At 36.4% G+C, this 21,372-nt stretch overlaps 1 protein-coding gene across 2 annotated transcripts in view; it reads right to left on the bottom strand.

Annotated features, from left to right (window-relative positions):
- Window positions 1-6,687: 6,687 nt before the first annotated feature.
- Window positions 6,688-21,372, bottom strand: part of GTPBP10 (GTP binding protein 10) — a 28,358-nt gene continuing 13,673 nt past the window's right edge. Inside the window, exons 5-10 of one of the 2 annotated variants that reach the window (XM_077857043.1) lie at window positions 19,431-19,504; window positions 17,485-17,537; window positions 15,293-15,400; window positions 14,660-14,737; window positions 11,903-12,026; window positions 8,064-8,751 (exon numbers count right to left, since the gene is read on the bottom strand). In XM_077857043.1, the coding sequence (XP_077713169.1) occupies window positions 8,501-8,751; window positions 11,903-12,026; window positions 14,660-14,737; window positions 15,293-15,400; window positions 17,485-17,537; window positions 19,431-19,504 (688 nt within the window). In that variant the 3' untranslated portion in view covers window positions 8,064-8,500. Of the gene's footprint in view, window positions 8,752-11,902; window positions 12,027-14,659; window positions 14,738-15,292; window positions 15,401-17,484; window positions 17,538-19,430; window positions 19,505-21,372 lie in introns of both variants that reach the window. The other variant, XM_077857044.1, reaches the window with a different exon arrangement.

Here is a 21,372-nt window from a genome sequence, read left to right on the forward strand (position 1 = left end):
CTCTGCTTTCTTGTTTTTGGAAACACCAACATTTCTACTTCTCTTCTAGTTTATCTGATTTGTTCCCTGTCCACCTGTTGCTTTCACTTCCTCCTCCTCACTCCCCAATTATCAAAAGGCTCTGTCCTGGGGCCCTTCTTCAGAGGGCAACCAGATTTTTATCTCCTCAAATCCATGTCTGGCCAAGACCTTCCATAACTTCAATACTATTTCTAATTACCAGCTCATATGATTTTTTTTTAAAGGATTCTATTTATTTATTCAAGAGAGACACACAGGAGAGGCAGAGACATGCAGAGGGAGAAGCAGATTTCCTGCATGGAGCCTGATACGGGATTCGATCCCAGCACCCCAGGATCACAACCTAAGCCAAAGGCAGATGCTTAACCACTGCTCAGTGCCATCCAGGCACCCCACCAGCTCATATGATTAACAACTATTACTCTAATTTCAGCATTCTCTGAATACAAATAATTGTACTCCTTATGTCTTCCATCATTCCTTATTTTGTCAGTGGTTTCCCCTTTATCTTTTTCTGCTATCTTCTTCATACCTTTTACTCAAATTAGGAATCATGTCCTAATGATTCTTCCTTTGAAATATCCATTTGCCCCTTATTCACTACAAAGAATTGTCACAATCCTATTTAAACCCCTCACCTTGGGGAGACTGGATGGCTCAGTTAAGAGTTGGACTCTTGGTTTTGGCTCAGATCATGACCTTGGGGTCATAGGATCCAGTTCCATGTGGAGTCCCTTGCTGGACTCTGCACTCAGCTAAGTCTGCTTTCCCTCTTCCTCTCCCTCCCTCTCTGCCTGCTCCACTCACACAGACACGTGTACATGGTCTCTCAAATAAATAAAATCTTTAAAAAAAATTAAGTCCTTAACTCTTCCCATTAAGATATGTACAATTTCCTTTCATATGTTAATTTTAAAATAATAGAGAATATTCAGTATTTATTATATTCCAAGTATGTTTTCCATGAATTATCTAACTTAATCACAATAAATCTGTATTAATGACAAAGAAATTGAGACTCAGTAATGTGCTCAAAATCCAGAAGTAGTAAGTGGAGGATATTCCCAAAAGGTTGCTGTTACCATTCAGAACTCTTGAGATTCAGGGCAGTCTCCTTATTTTGGGTTTCTTCAGCTAAAACTTTACTTACTCAAAATGTTTATTGAAGCTATTCCTAAAGTTGGAATGTCTTCCTACTACCCTCTCTGACCACTAAAATCCTACCTACCTTCCCCTCTGAATAATTTCATCTTCTGTAAATTACACACATCAGCTCCAAATTGGAAACTAACTAGCACATCATTTCCCTTTTTATGTGTCAGTCATATCTCACCATAGTATTTCAAAGTCCACTACTGAAACTCAACCAATATGGATAAATATAAAATTAAAATCTGGGGGTGCCTGGGTGCCTCAGTCAGTTGAACACCCAACTCTTGGATTTTGGCTCAGGTCAAGATAAAGGGCTCTGCACTCAGCAGGGAGTCTGCTTGGGATTCTATCTCTTCCTCTCCCTCTGGCCACTCACCTCCCATGCATGTGCACACTCTCTCTCTGATATAAATACATCTTTGAAGAAAAAAACAACAAAGCCTCCCTCCCCATATACTCTTTTTTAGAGGAGCCTATCAAATAAAAAAATAATAAATGACTATCTATTAATTGGGATGTTGGGAAGTATAGAGATAAAAATAGGGAAATGTTATTGGTAGAATGTGTTCCTTAAAAATTCCAATGCTGGAGTCCTAACTCTCTCAACATACCTCAGGATGTAACCTTTTTGGAGACAGGGTTTTTACAGAAGTAATCAAGTTAAAAAGAGGTCATTAGGGTGAGCCTTAATCCAACATGACTTGTTTCTTTATAAAAAGGAAAAATTTGGAGACAACCACACAGGGAGAATCCCATGTGAAGATGAAGGCAGAAACTGGGTGTTGCTTCTACAAGCAACTGAAGGTGACCAGCAAACCACTAGAAGCTAGGCTGGCGCCGTGGTAGAGATTCTCCCTCAACAGCCCTCAGAAAGAACCACCTATCAGCACTTTGCTCTCCTACTTCTAGTTTCCAGAATTGTGATACAATATATTCTGTTGTTCAAGTTCCTCAGTTTGTGGTACTTTGTTCCAGTAGCCTTAGCAAACTAAAACAAGAAATAAAGGAAGAACGTTCTGCATAATCAAGCAGTGAGCTGTCACTTTAAAAATGGATAGGACTTTGTTGTCTAAAAGAGGCAGGATGGCTGCACGTTTCCAATCTTACTTAATAAAGTTATTGGTGACTAGGGTAGGGAGGGAAGGGCATTGTACAAAAGAATTGACATACATTAGGATAATTGGGTTTTGCCTGTAATTGTATTCAAGTGTTGTAAATCTTTGTCATTTACCATGACTATTACCTTCTCCTTCCACCACCACTATTTTTAACTTAGTTTTTACAGATGAACCTGTATGCTAAACTTTTGATAAACGTGGTGCTAATTTGACATTATGACATTAGTAGTTCTTTAAAGCAGGTGAGTTTTTCTGGTTTCTATTTTTATATGAAAGGCCATGTGTGCACATTATATCATTCTTATAATTTCTCTTGACCTCAAAGTAGTACCAGTTCATGGTAAGATCTGTTTTTGAAACTGAGGCTCAATTATTATATAGTATTCTTATTTCTTCCCTTTAGGATTTGGTTGACCAGAAGCTTTTATCTAGTATCACTTAATCATGTTTCAAATCCATTCAAAGCCAGAAGCTTCTACTCCATGCCTGCTCTTGATTTAAAGTATTTTTAACTCCCTCAATTTGTAGCAAACTACATACAAATAAAACTGAAGGCATATTTTAGATTTATAATCATATCCTTTTTTAATATAAGAAATGGTCTTCCTAAAAAGCCTTTTGTCATTTGGAATAATGCCAATAATAATGTTTGATAATAAATAAGAAAATGAAAGCACTGGTCAGAAGATACTGGCAATCTCAGAAAAATATATTGAAATATCTACCATGAACCAAGGAAGCTTCTGTCCTTCGCGTTCAACTTTCAATCACTTAAAGTTTATAAATTAAATTGAAAAAAAAAAAACTTTGCCATATGTTGCTCCAAAATTAATTATACTATAAACTGCAGTTTATAATATGAACTGTATATGCTGTTCTTCAAATTACAAGTATTTCAGAGGACAGGATTCAAATAATAGCTGTGCTTCACATGGCTTAGTATCTGGGGCAACCCAACAACTTTAATTTCTATGGGCAGCCCAGGTGGCTCAGCGATTTAGCACTGCCCTCAGCCCAGGGCCTGATCCTGGAGACCCTGGATAGAGTCCCACGTCGGGCTCCCTGCATGGAGCCTGCTTGTCCCTCTGCCTGTGTCTCTGCCTCTCTCTCTGTCTCTCATGAATAAATAAATAAAATATTTTAAAAACATTAATTTCTATTATAAACACACTAATGATATATACAAAACTGACTGCTTCCTCTGAAGTCTTCCAAGCACCCAACAACTATTAATTAAGCAACAGTCATATAATGAGATACAGTAAAAGTACAAAAGTTAGAACTGCCTAAAACTAATGATTGGTTATGGTCAGAAACGGTAGTTGAAATTGCACCTGGCTTTTTCATACTTCTGAGAGCCAACTGAGGCAATAACCCACGTTACTCCTGAGTTACCCACAGGGAAATACTACAACTTTCCAACATGCATGCATTTTTTTTTCTTTTCTCTCTCCTTTTCTCATTTCTATTACCTCATTGACTTTGCTTTTCTTTCAGCTGGCTTGTGATACCCACTTAAAGCCAAAGAGATTCCTCTGATACTTTCCCTCTATTTGCCAAGCTCAAATCACAAAACAAACAAAATGCTTCTTTGAGATAGCTACTTAAGAAAAAAAAGTAAATTTTTCATTGTTGTTTAACTTTGTAGTAAATGTTACAGCACATTGTCTGCCAACATTTGTTAGCTGTGTTTATTTAAATGGCTTAATCCTCAAGGTATAAACTTTTATAGGGCAAAGACATTTTTAAATTAAAAAATACACGAGACTTCCGAAAAGGTTAAAAACCCCCAAAACAGGGGTACCTGGGTGGCTCAATTTGTTAACCATCTTCCTTCAGTTCAGGGATCCAGCCTCACATCCAGTGCCCTTCTCAGTGGGGAGCCTGTTTCTCTCTCTGTCCCCGCTTGTGTTCTCTCTCTCAAATAAAAAACCAAAAAACCCCCAAACATTCATGTATCAACCACGCAACTTAATAAATGACCAAAAGGCAATATAGTGTGGTGTTTAAAACTGATAATGTATGTAAACAACCCAGTACAGTGCCCAGCACATGGAAACATTACCTTGTTAGATATTATGATTACCAGCATAGACCATGTACTCAAAGTTCTGGATTTGTTTCACTTGTCTATTCCATAAGGACAGGCAGATTTAAACTAAATTTCAGATACTCAAGCATTTAAAAATATACATTAAATTTAAGTCACAATTTTGTCTTCAAACAAAATGTTACCATGTTTTTGAAATAAGATGTCTTCTGTGTAGGTTTACAATTTAGACTTGCTAATTTTCATTTCATTTTTAAGCTATAGTTTGTGAGCTTATGCTGCTGGTTTGAAACACTTAAAAAAATGCAATTCTGTAAGCTTTTTAAAAATACCTGTCACTTATTATTTACCTATTTATTTAAAGGAAGCTTTGTGTCTAAAATGGGGCTTTAACTCACAACCCTGAGATCAAGAGTCACATGTTCTACTGACTAAGCAGTCAGGCACCCAAAATATTATTTTTAATGTAATTTAATGATATTACAAATTTCCAGAGGGAACTTTTGTGAAGTGAATTTTTTATCTGAACTTTGCAAACCCTATGAAACTACTTAGAAAATACTCCATGTGTTTATGTACACTTTGGCAAGGAAAAAATCTTTAGCTTTCATTTATTTATTTATTTATTTATTTATTTATTTATTTATTTATTTATTCATGAGAGACAGAGAGAGAGAGAGAGAGAGAGAGAAAGAGAGAGAGAGGCAGACCCCATGCAGGGAGCCCGACGCGGGACTCTATCCCAGGTCTCAGGATCACGTCCTGGGTTGAAGGCGGCGCTAAACCGCTGAGCCACCCAGGCTGCCCAGTCTTTAGCTTTCATTAACTTTCTTAAAGGAATCTCTGTACTCCATCCTCCCATAGCAAATGAACAATGAACTTAAGTAAGACACATAACTTTACAACAAAACTAGATAAAGCCTGAAAAATAAAATACCCTTGACCTGATTTTTCCCATTATGAAGACTTTATACCTCTGATTAGATAATGCATGTTTACCACTTAAAAGAAAACAGGGGCTCCAGGGTGGCTCAATCGCTAAGTGGAGGACTCTTGATTCTGAATCAAGTGATGATCTTGGAGTTGTGAGATCAAGTCCTGCATAGGGCTCTGCACACTCAGTGCAGAGTCTGCTCATCCTTCTTTCTCCCTCTCCCTCTGTGCCTCCCCCCAGTCGTGCTTGCTTGCTCGTTCTCTCTCAAATAAATAAAATCTAAAAACCCTATTAATTTTGCATAAAGTTCATTTTGCTATGATAAAAATAATACGGTATGTATTACAAAAATAATATATTCCTGGAACATTTCTATTCATAGGTGAAATCTTTGAAGCACAGATCCAACTTCACAGTATGATATACTTAATTACTTGATAGTGTCTTGATAGTGTCTGCTGTATGAATCTGACACAGCAGGCTCTTCAAGAACTACTGGGATGTAAATAAAAATTTACATAATACTGACATCCTGGCTATTCAATTAATATAAAAATCAAGTCTTCCAAAAAGTAAATGTATTTTGAAAGGTAAAAAAAAAAAAAAAAAAAAAAAACTGGCTTAAAGACCCAATAAATGGCATCTGAAATGCTAGTATATTTATTTCAAAATAAATCTTTTAAGTTTTTAAAATGTGTTTTTTATAAAATAAAAAGGGATCCAGTTTTTCTCCTTCTGTTTAGAATAAAAATCAACTATCAACTTTCAGTAACTAGAAAATACAAATCATGGAACATTTTACTGAGTTATGTAACACAATGCTTAAGTTAGTAACCAGGGCGTTACTGACAGTGCAAATAAGATATAATTCCTCTTAATTTTCAGCACAGATCTATTCTTTGCCACAGCAGAAAATAAGATTATGGGGTAAAAACTTCAGAAATTCACCTGATGAAATTGTCCTCACATTGCTACTTGCTTATATTTAAGAAATAATAAAGTGAAAGAGAAAAAGGATACCTAAATTATAAATGTAAAACATATCCAATATGAAATACGGTCACAATGATCAGTACAGATGTTCAAATTCTGAATGCTCTCTTCATTCTTATTTCTTTGTTGTAAAGTGGAACCAGGCTACTCCAATCCCCTGCAGTTTCTGCTATTGAATGTGAAATCCGTAAGGGAAGAATGTCCTGCCTGCTCTTCAACACTGTAAATGCTGTGCCTTGCACAGTGCCTGACACATGGGAGACACTCAGTAAATACCTGTGCAATGAAGGAAAAAGAAATACAAAAAAAAAAAAAAAAAGCCACTCATCTGGGGCCTAGAATGTGAGGTGGGAGTGGGAAACAGAAAACAAAGAAAGAATACTTGTAAAAACTCATTCACATTGTCCCATCAGAAGACATTTAAGTAGAATATTGACACCATTTTTATTTAATATTCATAGCCAAAGGCTTCACTGAGCCTTAAATTCCAAAGTAATTTGTAATAATTTAAAAACAGCTTTGAGGGGATCCCTGGGTGGCTCGGCGGTTTGGCGCCTGCCTTTGGCCCAGAGTGTGGTCCTGGAGTCCTGGGATCGAGTCCTGTGTCGGGCTCCCGGCATGGAGCCTCCTTCTCCCTCTGCCTCTCTGCCTGCTTCTCTCTCTCTATCATGAATAAATAAATAAAATCTTAAAAAAAAACAACCCAGCTTTGAAGAATAAGTTTTATTATTTTTTTTAAAGATTTTATTTATTTATTCATAGACACAGAGAGAGAGGGGCAGAGACACAGACAGAGGGAGAAAGCAGGCTCCATGCAGGGAGCCCGATGTGGGACTCGATCCCGGGTCTCCAGGATCACACCCCAGGCTGCAGGCGGCACCAAACCGCTGCGCCACTGGGGCTGCCCTGAAGAATAAGTTTTAAAAGCTCATTAACTTGCCACTATTTTTTTAAAAAATCCAACTTAGAAAAGGTTTATATAATGAACTCATTTGGGTAAAAAAATAAACTAATAAAAAAATTCTGTAGGTATATAAAAACTTATATTAACAGTGGTCCGGGAAGGACTGGAGGGCCCGGTGTAGGAAGATGGGAACCTTTTTAAAGGTGTTTGCATGGTTTAAATTTTATTTCTTACAATGAACATACATATTTTATAATAAAACTTAGGAAAAGAAAATGTCCAATTTGTCTTTTTGAAACTCAGAAGTTTTAATCTCTTAAGAATATACTGATGATTGGGATCCCTGGGTGGTGCAGCGGTTTAGAGCCTGCCTTTGGCCCAGGGCGCGATCCTGGAGACCCGGGATCGAATCCCACGTCGGGCTCCCGGTGCATGGAGCCTGCCTCTGCCTATGTCTCTGTCTCTCTCTCTGTGTGACTATCATAAATAAATAAAAAATAAAAAAAAAAGAATATACTGATGATTGATAGTATTGTTTCAAGTTTGCACTAACCATGAAAATAGACAACAAAACAGATTTGAACGCAAGGAAATGAGACATATACCAGTCTGCTCCAAAGCATGAAAAACACTTACACTTAAGAATGAAAAATTTCCAAAAGGTGAAATTGCAAACATCTACCTGCTGGTTTCTGCTAAATATTATCTGTGATCTTTATTATCACTAAACATATGTTGAAATTTAGGCTTTTGAGGTTTTCAAAAAAAAGAGTACTACTGTATATTTAGTAGAATCAGGTACATGACAGACTCAAAAACGAACAAAACCTGGTTGCTAGAGAATACTCTTCTCTCTCTCTCTCTAAATGATCTCACTAGAGACATCGTAAGTATAGGAATACCAGAGGGTTTTATTATAGGTGGATTGTCCATAAAATTATGAGTTGTCATTTTTAGGTCTCAGTTTTTTACCACCCATTCACTTAACTATAAAACAAGAAGGAAGGTATGGTTCTTGAATAATGGTATTATACAGAAGGTTAATAATAACTAACCTCCTAAAAAATACAAGTCTGTGGAAAAACTTACAAATGAACATAATTTTAGTATCATTTTTAATAGATTTAAATTACATCTATCCAGGGGATCCCTGGGTGGCTCAGGGGTTTGGCGCCTGCCTTTCGCCCAGGGCGTGATTCTGGAGTCCCGGGATCGAGTCCCACGTCAGGCTCCTGGCACGGAGCCTGCTGTCTCTCTGCCTCTCTCTCTCTCTCTATCATGAATGAATAAATAAAATAAAATAAAATCTTAAAAAAAAAAAATTACATCTATCTGGGGCTAGTAACAGGACTCTTTGGTGGTGGCTTACTATAAGATACTGTATTAGAAATCTGTAAATTAAGCAACTGTTTCTTATGATACACATCATCTTCCTGATTAGCATGTTCATCCAGAGATTTTCTTATATAGTTCTTTAATTCATCTATTCCTTCTCCTGTAGTTGCAGAGATGGGGATGATATGTTGGAACTCCATGGTCCTCTTTGGAATCATGTTTTTTTCAAATAAATGCAGAAATTCTGAAACAAAGAACACACAACTAAGCTGTTTTTCATTGTCTTTGAAAGTAAATTAAAACTGTCTTAGAGGTTTGACTTATGAATCAAGCTACTAAAAACTTAGCATTTTTAATTTTTTTCCTTCCCTCATTAATAAGCTCTTAGAAACTTTTGTTTTTAAAAATGAGAATTTGGGGCGCCAGGGTGGCTCAGTAGGTAGAGTGTCTGCCTTCGGCTTGGGTCGTGATCCTGGGGTCCTGGGATGGAGTCGTGCATGGGGTTCCCTGCTCAGCAGGGAGTCAGCTTCTCCCTCTCCCTCTACTTATCCCCCAGCTTGTACTCTCAAATAAATAAAATCTTTTAAAAAATTAAATCATAAAAAAATAAAAATGAGAATGGTAAGATTCTTGGCACATAAGTGAATATTTGTAGGATGAATATATTTTAAACCAAATTAAGTATAAATAAAAGATAAATCATACATGATTTACTTACAAAAGCAATAAATTTGTTTTTTTTGGAGGAGTTCAATGAAGTCAGGCAACAGAGTTTCTAAAAGACTTATGTATAAAGTAGCATCATTCATGATTTGGGATATTGTAGCTTGCATCAGTACACAGGTGGCCGTCAGCTGCCCTAAACTATAGACTTACTATCACTGGTGCTAAGAGCTGTACTAAAATTGAAAAGGGTATGGGGACTGTTCAAGGGGAGGTCATTTCAGATGAGTCCACACTACCAACCCACAGGGGGAGAAAGCTATTATATTACGGTTTCCTCTTCCCTGCCTCCAAGACAATGGGAGGGTCAATGGCATACTGATGGGATAGGTTAATATGGATATGAACTGGAAAGGCTGGACTGAGAGAAACTGGACAAGTCAACATGGAGCTTGGTTTCTGAGATTCACACACCGCTAAGGAAGTTGAAAAAAGCTAACTTAGGAATTATCACTGAGGGCACTAGATTTTGTTTCATGACAGTCCAAAATAGGCACAAACTCTTGAGTTATCCTCCCTTCTGATACCTCCTCTGAAAACCCCCCTTTCTGCAAGACCAACTAACAAATAGATGAATAATCTCATAAAGCAAGTAACATTAAGGAATAAAGAGCACTCAGTAGTTCCAGGAGCATTTATATCTTGAAAGTTATTTATGAACTCAAGCACAGCTCCAATATGTAAATTACACAGGGCAAAGATTTTTGAGAGGGAGGAAGGATCTTCTGGTGCTGTCTGCTAGTCCTAGTACACTATAATTTATTTCCCCAATTTTTATCCAAAGGATAAAAACAGAGAAGTTAGTACCATTCAAAAACATATTAGCCACCTTCCACCCACTCAACTTCCTCATTTGTGAAGAGGTCCTCTACTAGACTCAGAAAAATGAAACCATCATTACTGTAGGATAGGAAGTGTTCTGCAAAGTTCAATATTCAAAACTGTGGAGAGTCCCTTTAAGTTCCTTTACACAAAGTGGTCCATTTAAGAGCAAATTTCAAACAAATAGATCCTTTTGCAGTAACAGCATCTGTTATTCTGTCACACACACATAGGTATTCAAATTCTTTTTTTTTTTTAATTTTTTATTTATTTATGATAGTCACAGAGAGAGAGAGAGAGAGAGAGAGGCAGAGACATAGGCAGAGGGAGAAACAGGCTCCATGCACCAGGAGCCCGACGTGGGATTTGATCCCGGGTCTCCAGGATCGCGCCCTGGGCCAAAGGCAGGCGCCAAACCGCTGCGCCACCCAGGGATCCCCGGTATTCAAATTCTTTTTAAAACATTAGCACTTTTGGGATCCCTGGGTGGCACAGCGGTTTGGTGCCTGCCTTTGGCCCAGGGCGCGATCCTGGAGACCCGGGATCGAATCCCACGTCGGGCTCCCGGTGCATGGAGCCTGTTTCTCCCTCTGCCTATGTCTCTGCCTCTCTCTCCCTCTCTCTCTGTATGACTATCATAAAAGCTGGTTCGCCATTGTTCCCACAAATCTGTGACTGTTCCATGTCCTTTCACTAAATTCTTTATTGTTCACAAAACAAACAAACAAAAAAACATTAGCACTTTTCAGAGTACTTTGCTGACATTGCAAAGATATACACTTCTTTAGAACTATTTGCTCTGGTTTTACATTATGGTATATTAGTTCTAGAGCTTCTGAAGTATGTTAAAGTGAAAGAATTTACTTTAAATTCTTTTCAGATGTTGACTTTTTCCTCTTTTGATCCAAATCCCATTAACTCTTTATTTTTTTCTAAGATTTTATTTATTTATTCATGAGAGACACAGAGAGATATAAGCAGTGGGAGAAGCAGGCTCCATGCAGGGAGCCAAACGTGGGACTCGTGGGACTCGGCTCCTCGGCTGGCGTGACCAGTAGGGGGACACAACACAGGTTGCCCAGTTAAATGTGACTTTCAGATAAAGGACAAATAAAATTTAAATTTTAATATATGCATGTCCCTCCCAGGGCAACATTTGGGACTTACTTACACTAAAATATTATCTGTAATTTATCTTAAAGTCACATTTAACTGGGCTTCCTGCTTTTTGTTTTGTTTTTCCAAATTTTGCAACCCTATTCATGCAAGCAGAGATGGAGTCACCTGCAAACCGGTCCAAGTCTAACACTTTGTCCCTGGGCTGGGTGCACATTGTGGGAGTACTCAGTCCCTGCCTTGAGAAGCCCACACTGAAAGGGAGGCTGACTGATCAACCCACTGTTAGGGTACAGCGCATCAGTGCACAGCGCAAGCGCAGCACCGACACCCAGGGGCACCTACCTTTGTCCAGTGCTATGGGACACTACTCGCAGCCAGTTAGTTCTTGATGGTCTTGATCCTGGGTCTCCAGGATCAGGCTCTGGGCTGAAGGTGGAGCCACCTGGGTGACCCCTCCATTAACTGTTTAAAGGTCCAGTTTAAATTTTACTTCTTCATGAAGCCTGACTTTTTCTTTTGACTCCTCTAACTTACTATCCATATCATGATTCTGAAACTTGGTAAGTACTATGTTACAATGTTATTTAAAATTTCATAATAATGTGTTCTTTCTTCAAACATGATTTTTTTTTTAAGAGTAGCAACTGTAAGTTTCTTTTCCATTGATTATACCACTCTCTCCACACAATAGGTAATCATTGAACTGCCATTAAATGAACAAATGGGTTTACCTTTAGGATTCTGGAGTTGATGCATCAGTATATGGAACTTATCTTGAGCACCTGGCAAGTCCATTTTATTAACTGCCAGGAGTGCAGGTTTTCTCTGAAGTTCCTCTTTGTACAACTCCAATTCCTTTAAATCAAAAAAGAAAAACCAAATAATTTTATTAAAATATCTATATAGATTACATATTTGGTAACATCTTTCTTGGTAGGACTGGGTAATCTAAAGCCCACTCCCATTTCTGAAATGCAAGAAATCTCAACAGCCACAAAATTAAGTGACAAAGAAAATTCATAAAATGCTTACTGGTTAGGTCAAGACCTTACTGGTTAGGTCTTAGCTATGACATCAATGCACAAGCAAAATAAACAAACAGAACTTCATTAAAATACAAAATTTTGTGCTTTAAAAAATATCATAGGGCAGCCCCGGTGGCCCAGCGTTTTAGCGCCACCTGCAGCCTGGGGTGTGATCCCGGAGACCAGGGATCAAGTCCCATGTGGGGCTCCTGCATGGAGCCTGCTTCTCCCTCTGCCTGTGTCTCTGCCTCTCTTTCTCTCTGTCTCTCTCATGAATAAATAAATAAAATCTTAAAAAAAAAAGTCATAAAGTGAAGACAGGGGCACCTGGATGGCTCAGTCAGTTAAGCATCTGCATTTGGCTCAGGTCATGATCTCAGGTTCCTGGGACTGAGTCCCCTCACCATCAGGCTCCCTGATTCTCCCAGGATCTGGGATCAAGCCCTGAGCCAAAGGTAGATACTCAACCACTATGCCACCCAGGCATCCCACAAGTAACCCATTTTTAAAAATGGGCAAAGAATCTGGTCATTTCTCTAAAGGCATTCAAGTGGCAATTAGCATATGAAAGAATGCTCAACATAGTTAGTCACTAGAGAAATGCAGGTCAAAGCCATAATAAAATACCACTTCATGCCTAGTAGGGTAACAAAAATAAAAAACACAGACAAGGGACACCTGGGTGGCTCAGCGGTTGAGCATCTGCCTTTGGCTCAGGACTTGATCCCAGAGCCCTGGGATCGAGTCCCGCATTGGGCTCCCTGCATGGAGCCTACTTCTCCCTCTGCCCTGTGTGTCTCTACTTATCTTTCCCTGTGTCTCTCACAAGTAAATAATAAAATCTTAAAAAAAAAAAAACAAAAAAAAACCACAAGACAAAATAACAAGTGTTGGCATTCATGTGGAAAAATTGGAACTTTCACATACATTGCTAGTGCAATTATAAAATAGTACAATGATGCTGCCACTCTGTAAAAACCTGGCAGTTCCTCAAAATGTTACATGTTGACTGTATTAGCTAGCAATTCTACTCTTAGGTCTACATGCCCAAGAGAAATGAAAACATGTTCATACAAAAAACTGTATTCAAATGCTCACAGGAGCATTATTCATAATGGACAGAAAGTGACAAGGATTTAAGATATACAAGTCCTGGAGGTAAGTGACATGATGCTGTGTTAGAGAGAAATCATAGGGCTGAGAATAGAAAGTAAGGCAGGAAGGGCAGAGATGGACTGTTAGGTAGGAGCCAACCCTTGCCAGACCTCAAAAACCATGTTCAGGGCAAGACTTTAACCTGACAACAGTGGAGGACCATTGAAGTGTTTTAAGCAGGGAACAAACATCTGCTTGGTTCTTTCATAAAGATCAATCTAGTTGCCACATTAAAAAAAATGGACTCAAGAATTGTATTATAATAGCATCGTGTGGTGACAGATGGTAGCTACACTTGTGGTAAGCATAGCATGATGTATAGTTGTTAAAGCACTGTGTTTACACACACTGTGTTTATATAATGTAACTTTATGTGTCAAGTCAATATCAATTTTAAAAAATGGACTGAAGTGAGACTGGAAGCAAGGAGACCACGTTGGAAGAGTTAAAGCATTCTAGTGAGAAGGGCTGATAATTTTAACGGTGTGGATGAAGACAAGTAGACGAGTTTCAGAAATTTAGGATATAAAACTGACAAGGCTTAATGCAGATGGTGAGAAAGAATAGAGACCAACATCCAGGCTTCTGATTCACATACCCAGTAAAGTTCTGGGGAGGATGAAGAGTTAAAAAGAAAAAATTCAGTTGTATACATATTAAATTGGAGAACCTAATGGGATTTCCAATGAAAGATATCCATTAGGCAGCTAGTCTAAAGCATAACCAAAAGATCTAGGTATCAGAAACAGATTTGGCAGTCATAAGTATATTAACTGTAACTGAATGCTAAATAAAAAGAATGAACAGGAAAGAGCATAAAAAATAGACTGAGAAAGAGTCTAAAAAGTAGGTATTAAAGTTCAAGCACAATAAAGTCTGAGAAGGATATAATAGGGATTTAGAATCAAGGAGCATTTTGGCGTGCCTGGGTGGCTAGGTCATGATCCTGGGGTTCTGAGATGGAGCCCCACGTTGGGCTCTCTGATGAGTGGAGAGTGTTTCTCCCTCTCCCTCTGCCTCTACCCTCTCTGGTGCTCTCACATTCTCGCTCACTCTCATTCTCTCAAATAAATAAATAAATAAAATCTTAAAAAAAAAAAAAAAGAATCAAGGAAGATTTCATTGGTTGTAATAGTTTGAAGAGTGGTTTAAGAAGACTGGAGGAAACAAGGTTAGATAATTCTTTGACCTCAAAGCTTCAAAAAGTACAGGTGGAATATGTATCTATTCTAATTATCTGTAACTTAATACAGTTCCATATGGTTATATATTAGACCAAATACAGACATAATAAAACAGAAAACCTACTTTTATAAGTAGTATTATGGTTTCAAAGGCAGTTCTATACTGAGTTTGGGAAGAAAGTTGAAATCCAAAAATATCAACCTAAAAAAAGATGGAAAGAGTCTGTAACATATAAACAAGAGTTATAGATTTTTATGTTTTGAAATGTTTTATTCTCTCAAGCTAAAAGTAACTTCTCAATTTATATACAATTGGTGTTTAGTAATTCTAAATAAGTAAGAGAAACTGCAGTGTCAAGACAGCCATAATTATTCTGACAAAATCACAATCATTAATGAAATGAGAAACTAGTATAGATAAAACAATTTGTATATACTATATAGAAAATCTCATGTATAACTCTAGTACCATCAATGAAGTAGGAAAGAGATACTATAAAACATAGCAGTATGCTGACAATCTTAAGGAATTAAATCTTGACAAGTATGGCCACTTGTATCTGATACAGTAATGCCATTTCTACCCCCGCATTATAAACAGAGTTTACTTACTATATTTGACCCTCATTTAAACATTTAGGGAGTAACATATGATACTATCTTATCTTTAAACCTTATTATAAACAATTTCTAGGAAAACTAAACACATTGACATTCACACTCATTCAAACATTACATTGGTATGCATATGACTTACAACAAAAAGTAGTTGTCTAGTTCTTTCTATATGCTTGAGGAATTTGTGGCCCATTCCTTTGTTCATATGTGCTCCTTCTATTAAACCAGGAAGATCAGCTACTGATATCTAATACCAAGTTAAATGGTTTGATAAAAAGAAAAAAAAAATTACATCCCCAAATCTGCATATTTCAAATTCAGTTACTAATTTGTGATTACCACTACATTTTTATAAAGTCAAGATACCTTTATAACAAAAAAGTATTAAGAATCAAAATCCTTTGTTATCAAAAATTAAAGTCTCATTTTTACTTATTAATCTAACAAACTAAGAATTCTAGGGATTAGTTTAACATTTATTAATCATGCAAATTCTCTTCAGAATTCCATAAAATATATATATTTTTTTAAATATATTATTCAAATATGAACCAGTCATAGAGTTTCAACTCTCAGAATTCTTAAAAGTATAGAAGGATATTAATTCAGCAGACATTGACTTAGTATAGTTCTGTAGTTTCAAATTTTAAATTTCATATATAATTGATTATGTGGCACCACTGTTCCTTTTCTATTCTACCAAGGGGACTATGGACCATTCTTGAAAAGTAAAGGATGTAATGTTCCTGTAACTCCTTTTTGAAGTGGTAAGTTATTAACCATTAGTCTGCATTTGTGGTTTTCAAACCTCATTGCATGTTATAAACACCCAGGTATCTTTTATAAAAATACCAGGCCCTACCCCCAGGGATCTGGTTTCAAATCTCTGGGGCCCAGGCTTCATTTACTTGTCGTTCTGAAGTCACCTGGTTAATTTTGATGTGCAGTAAGGGATGAGAAGCACTGCTTTTCACAGGATTTCAGAATTTTAACGGAAATTGTGGCTATGTGACTAAGCTGTCACACAGACAAAATATAATAGAGGACTCATGTTCTGAAGCATTTTTTTTTTTCAGGTCTTGAAATTTTGTTTGCGTTCTCCACTGAGAATTTTGCTATGGAGAATTAAGTTTCCCTTAAAATTTACAATGTTCTCTTTTTCTCTACTGTTCTCTATATTAATATTATCCCATATTTATAATTTTATTTATTATTCTACATATTGGCTGGTTTTAAATATTTACTGTTATACGACTATTATAAAGGAATATAAATCCTTTATGTATTTTAATTATGTCAATGGATTGTATGAAACTACACTGATACATCATTGCCTATTCCATACTTTATATTAGGGTTCACTATTGGTATTGTACATTCTATGGCTTTGACAAATGAATGTCATGTACTCACCATTATAGTATCATACAGAATGGTTTCACTGCCCTAAAAATCCTCTGTACTCTTCTATTTATCCTTTCTTTCCCTTTAATCCTCGACAACCACTGATCTTTTTGCTATGACTATAATTTTGCCTTTTTCCAGAATGTCACATAGTTAGAACCATACTGTATGCAGCCTTTTCAGACTGGCTTCCTTCAGTTAGTGACATGTATTTAAGGCTCTTCCATGTCTTTTCAGATCTTCATAGCTCAATATTCCATAATTACCACAGTTTGTCCATCTACTGAAGGACATCTTGGTTGCTTCAAGTTTTGGCACTTATGAACAGGCTGCTACAAACATGCATGTGCAGGTTTTTGTCTGTATGTAAGTTTTTAATTCATTTGGGTCAATATCAAGGAGCATAACCACTGATCATACATTGCATATTTTTCAAAGTTTGTTACTTTGTTTTTTTATTTTTACTGTAATTATTAAAAGATCTATAGCAATTTCTTATCAAGGAAAAATAAATTTTAATAGCTAGACCAGAATCCCGTTCAATTAAAAAAAATTTTTTAGAAAGAGAAATTTGGAATAAATTCAATTCCATGAACTTTAGAAAATGTTTTCAGGAAACAAGAATCAATAATGAAATATGGCAGTAAAATATGGACTTGCAATGAGAGCAGAGATCAGAGATTGGATACTATGCTATAATGATAAACCAGACCTAAACTTTGGATGGACAAAAGTTATATTTTTATACAATATTTGACTATGATCATGCTCAGGAAAGTTGACTCGATCACAGTCTCATTTACGAAAAACAAAATCCTGCTACTTTCTTCCCCTAACACCACAAAAACAATCATGTATTACAAAGTCCAAGTACCAAAAGCAAGTACTTTCATTTATAACCAAGTGTCTCATTTAAAAAATACTCACCTGTTTGAAATCATTATACATTATCTTTCCAAGTTCAGGCTTTAATGTTGTAACTAAAAGAAAAAGGCCCAGTAAATTAAGGCTAGAATAAAGGCTGGTATTCTCAAAATTGACTTAGCATTATGTATAAAATGAATAATATTTCTTTTTTGTAAACAATTTAATTCAGATTTTGTTGGAATGGAAAATACAATTATAATCTGCATAGGCCTAGATCTAATCTAATCAGTGGACTTCAAAATTCTTTGGTTGTACTTTAAGGAGCATAATAAAGATGCTGGTGGGAAGAACAGAATTTTGGTTTCTATCACTGGGTCTGTGGGTAAAATCTCTAGTCATTTCTTATTCAGTTATCCTCAAGCCTCATAATTCTGTAGTAGCCTTCTTCATATGACTCTAAACTTTACTTCTTTCCTTCTCAAGAGTCCCTGTATTATAACAATAAATATTGGCAATGTCATTTATAAAAATTAGTCCAAAATTAACTCTCCTTCAACAGAGTTTAATTTTAGGATCCCTGGGTGGCGCAGCGGTTTGGCGCCTGCCTTTGGCCCGGGGCGCGATCCTGGAGACCTGTGATTGAATCCCACGTCGGGCTCCCTGCATGGAGCCTGCTTCTCTCTCTGCCTGTGTCTCTGCCTCTCTGTCTCTCTCTGTGTGACTATCATGAATAAATAAATAAAATCTTAAAAAAACAAAAACAAAAACAGAGTTTAATTATAAAATGGCTTAATTTTATTTTCCGGGTTAATGTATGTTTCTGGATCTTTTTGTTTAATGATGGCAGGGATTCTATCACATTAATTCATTACTTAGTCTAAGCATCCATTACATTTCATCTAGCTACTGCAATAGCCCAATAGCCTATTTTTCCCAGGCCCATTCATGTTTCATGCCAATCCATTTTCTATATTATATGCAGAAACATCTTTTTGAAAAGCAAATCTAATCATTTTATCCTTTGATTAAAAGGCTATCAGCGGCTCTTTAGATATAAAGAGCAAATAAAGCCTACCTGGTCTATATGATACAGTCTCTACTTAACATCTCCAGCCTTATCAATTCGCTCTTTACCTTTTTTTTTTTTAAGATTTTATTTATTCAAAAAAAAAAAGATTTTATTTATTCATGAGAGAAACAGAGAGGCAGAGACACAGGCAGAGGGAGAAGCAGGCTCCATGCAGGGAGCTTAATGTGGGACTCAATCCCGGAACTCCAGGATCACACCTTGAGCTAAAGGCAGATGCTTAACTGCTGAGCCACCCAGACATCCCAATTCCCTATTTACCTCACTACATGTTTTCTTGACACACAAATCTCCCTGCCACCACAGAGCTTTTGTGTACATGCTATTTTGTCTGACTATAGCACCATTCACATCCACTGTTATTAACTCGTATATTCTTCACACCTCAACTCTAGCATAACATTTCCCCCAAAAAACTTTAAAGCAGCCACCTACAGTCTTTCATAGAATCATATTACATTCCCTCATAGTCAGGTGTGATATACGTACCTTCCCCTACTAGTCTGTAAGCTCAGTAAGAGTCAGAACAGTATCTATTTACCAGTCTTTATAATTCCAGAACCCATTGTAGTTCACAGAAATAAATACTTGCTAAATGAATGAAAGAACAGTGCTTGATAAAAGGTAGGTGCTCATAAAATCGCATCTAAATCAAATAAATGATTATGCAAAGGAGAAATAAATGCAACAAAGCAAGTATCTAACAAGTACTAGAAACTCTGTTGAGGGCTATAGAGATTTCAAGGATTAATGGGAAATGCATGTATTCTATCAGCCAAGAGTTTTCTTCTTTTTTTTTTTTTTTAAGAGTTTTCAAACTAAGGCTACCTCAGAGTTTTCATTTTATTCATACTCAAAGAAAGATTAGACTTTAAAAATTTACCTCTGCACATTAAAATACACAACAAATTATACTTACATGCATAATCTGCAATTGCAGGTTTTGCATGAGAAATCTGACTTAGCAAAGAGGATTTTCCAGCATTTGGGAATCTGAAATGAAAAAATAAATATATTAAAACAAATATTAGTATTATTAATATTAGTATTGCTTATCTCTGAATTTCTAACATTTCGGGAAGCAGATTTCTTCAATATTTCTGAGAATAAAAGAATATAAATGAAATATCCTGAATGAAGTATACATATGAAAAAAGTAAAGATAAATTCATGCTGGACACTAAAGATGTCTCAGTATTGGAAGTAAATAATCCAATTATCTTTTAAAAACCTGTAACTCATAGAAAAACAAAAAGAAATAAAAATACCAACAATCCACTAATTCTCACAAAAAATGACAAAATATTGCTTACATTGCTTTGTAGATTTTTCTTTAATACATTTTATATGGACATTTCCAAATATATACAAAAGTAGAAAGAAGTAATGAATCTCATTTAGCAATCACCTAGCTTCAATAAGTAACACATTCCCAATACTTTTTTAAAGTTGGTTTGAACAGGGACTCACATAAGATCCGTGTATTACAACTGGTTGATATATGCCTTAAATTTCTTTTGGTAAAGGCCCCCTCTTCCCCATATTGTTTCCTCTTTGCAATTCTAATTTATTTGGTTTTTTTTTTTTTTTTTAATATTTATTTATTTGAGAGAGAGAGCATGTGTAAGCAGCAGAAGGGGTACAGGGAGAGAGAGAGAATCCTCAAGCAGACTCCCACTGAGTGTGGAACCCCACAATGGTCTTGATCCCAGGACCCTGAGATCATGACCTGAGCGGAAATTAAGAGTTGGCCTGCTTACCTGACTGGGCCACCCAGGTGCCCCTGCAGTTTTATTTTTAAGGAAACTGGGTCATTTGTCCTAGTGTTTCTTTCCCATAGTCTGAATTTTTTTGAAACACTCCCATGATGTCCTTTAGCATACTCCTTTGCCCTAGTTTTTCTATAAATTGCTAGTTTGATATAATGCCTTGATCAGGTTTAGTTTTGATTTTTTTTTTCCTGAAAGACTACTTCATAGTTGGTTGGCCTGCTTTTTAAACTGAGTATTAAAAGGTGAACACTTTTCAAGGGCACACTGTAATTTACTTAATTTCCTATTGTCAGGCATTTAGGTTATCTCCAATGCTTTACTATTATGAATGACATTGTAAAAAAACAAGTATACAGCAAGAAGGACATATACCAACATTAAAAGTCACCCCTAAGTGGTGGAATTAATAGATAACTTTTTTCTTTCAGCCAATTACCTTTCATTTCATAATATCTATATTATTTCTTTTAAAACCTTAAACACTACAGTTATTATCATTGAACTTTTTTAAGACTTATTTATTTGAGAGAGAAAGAAAGAACACATGAGTGGGGGTGGGGGGCAGAGGAAGAAGCAAACTGAGCAGGGAGTCGGAGGCAGGGCTCAGTCCCAGGACCCTGGGATCATGACCTGAGCTGAAGGCAGACACTTAACCTACTGAGCCACCCAGGCACCCCTATCCTTGAACTTTTACATACATCTTTAATCTCTTTCTTGAGAGACATTTCTTGATGAGAAAATACTGATTTACAATATAATTAAAACATATGCCTGTTATAATAAAGGCTTTGATTTTATTGCTAAATTTGCCTCAGGAAAGGCCTACCATATAAAAGAAAGTACTAGGAATGGGAGGCACTTAAGAGATGATTTCCTCAATTCCATTAAGATATTTTCATTAAATTTATCAAAAAAATATTTATTAAGGATTAACTCACACCAGGCAATATACTATGATCAGAGATATGGCAATCAGTGAAACAACTGTGATCCCTGCTTTTATAGTTTTCATTCAAATTGGAAAAAGCTCTTCTTATAAAACACACCAAAACTTTCACTTGGAATAATGGCGTAATATTTTGGAAATAT

The sequence above is a fragment of the Canis aureus genome, chromosome 18 (assembly GCF_053574225.1).
Source record: "Canis aureus isolate CA01 chromosome 18, VMU_Caureus_v.1.0, whole genome shotgun sequence".
Classification (NCBI taxonomy): domain Eukaryota; kingdom Metazoa; phylum Chordata; class Mammalia; order Carnivora; family Canidae; genus Canis; species Canis aureus.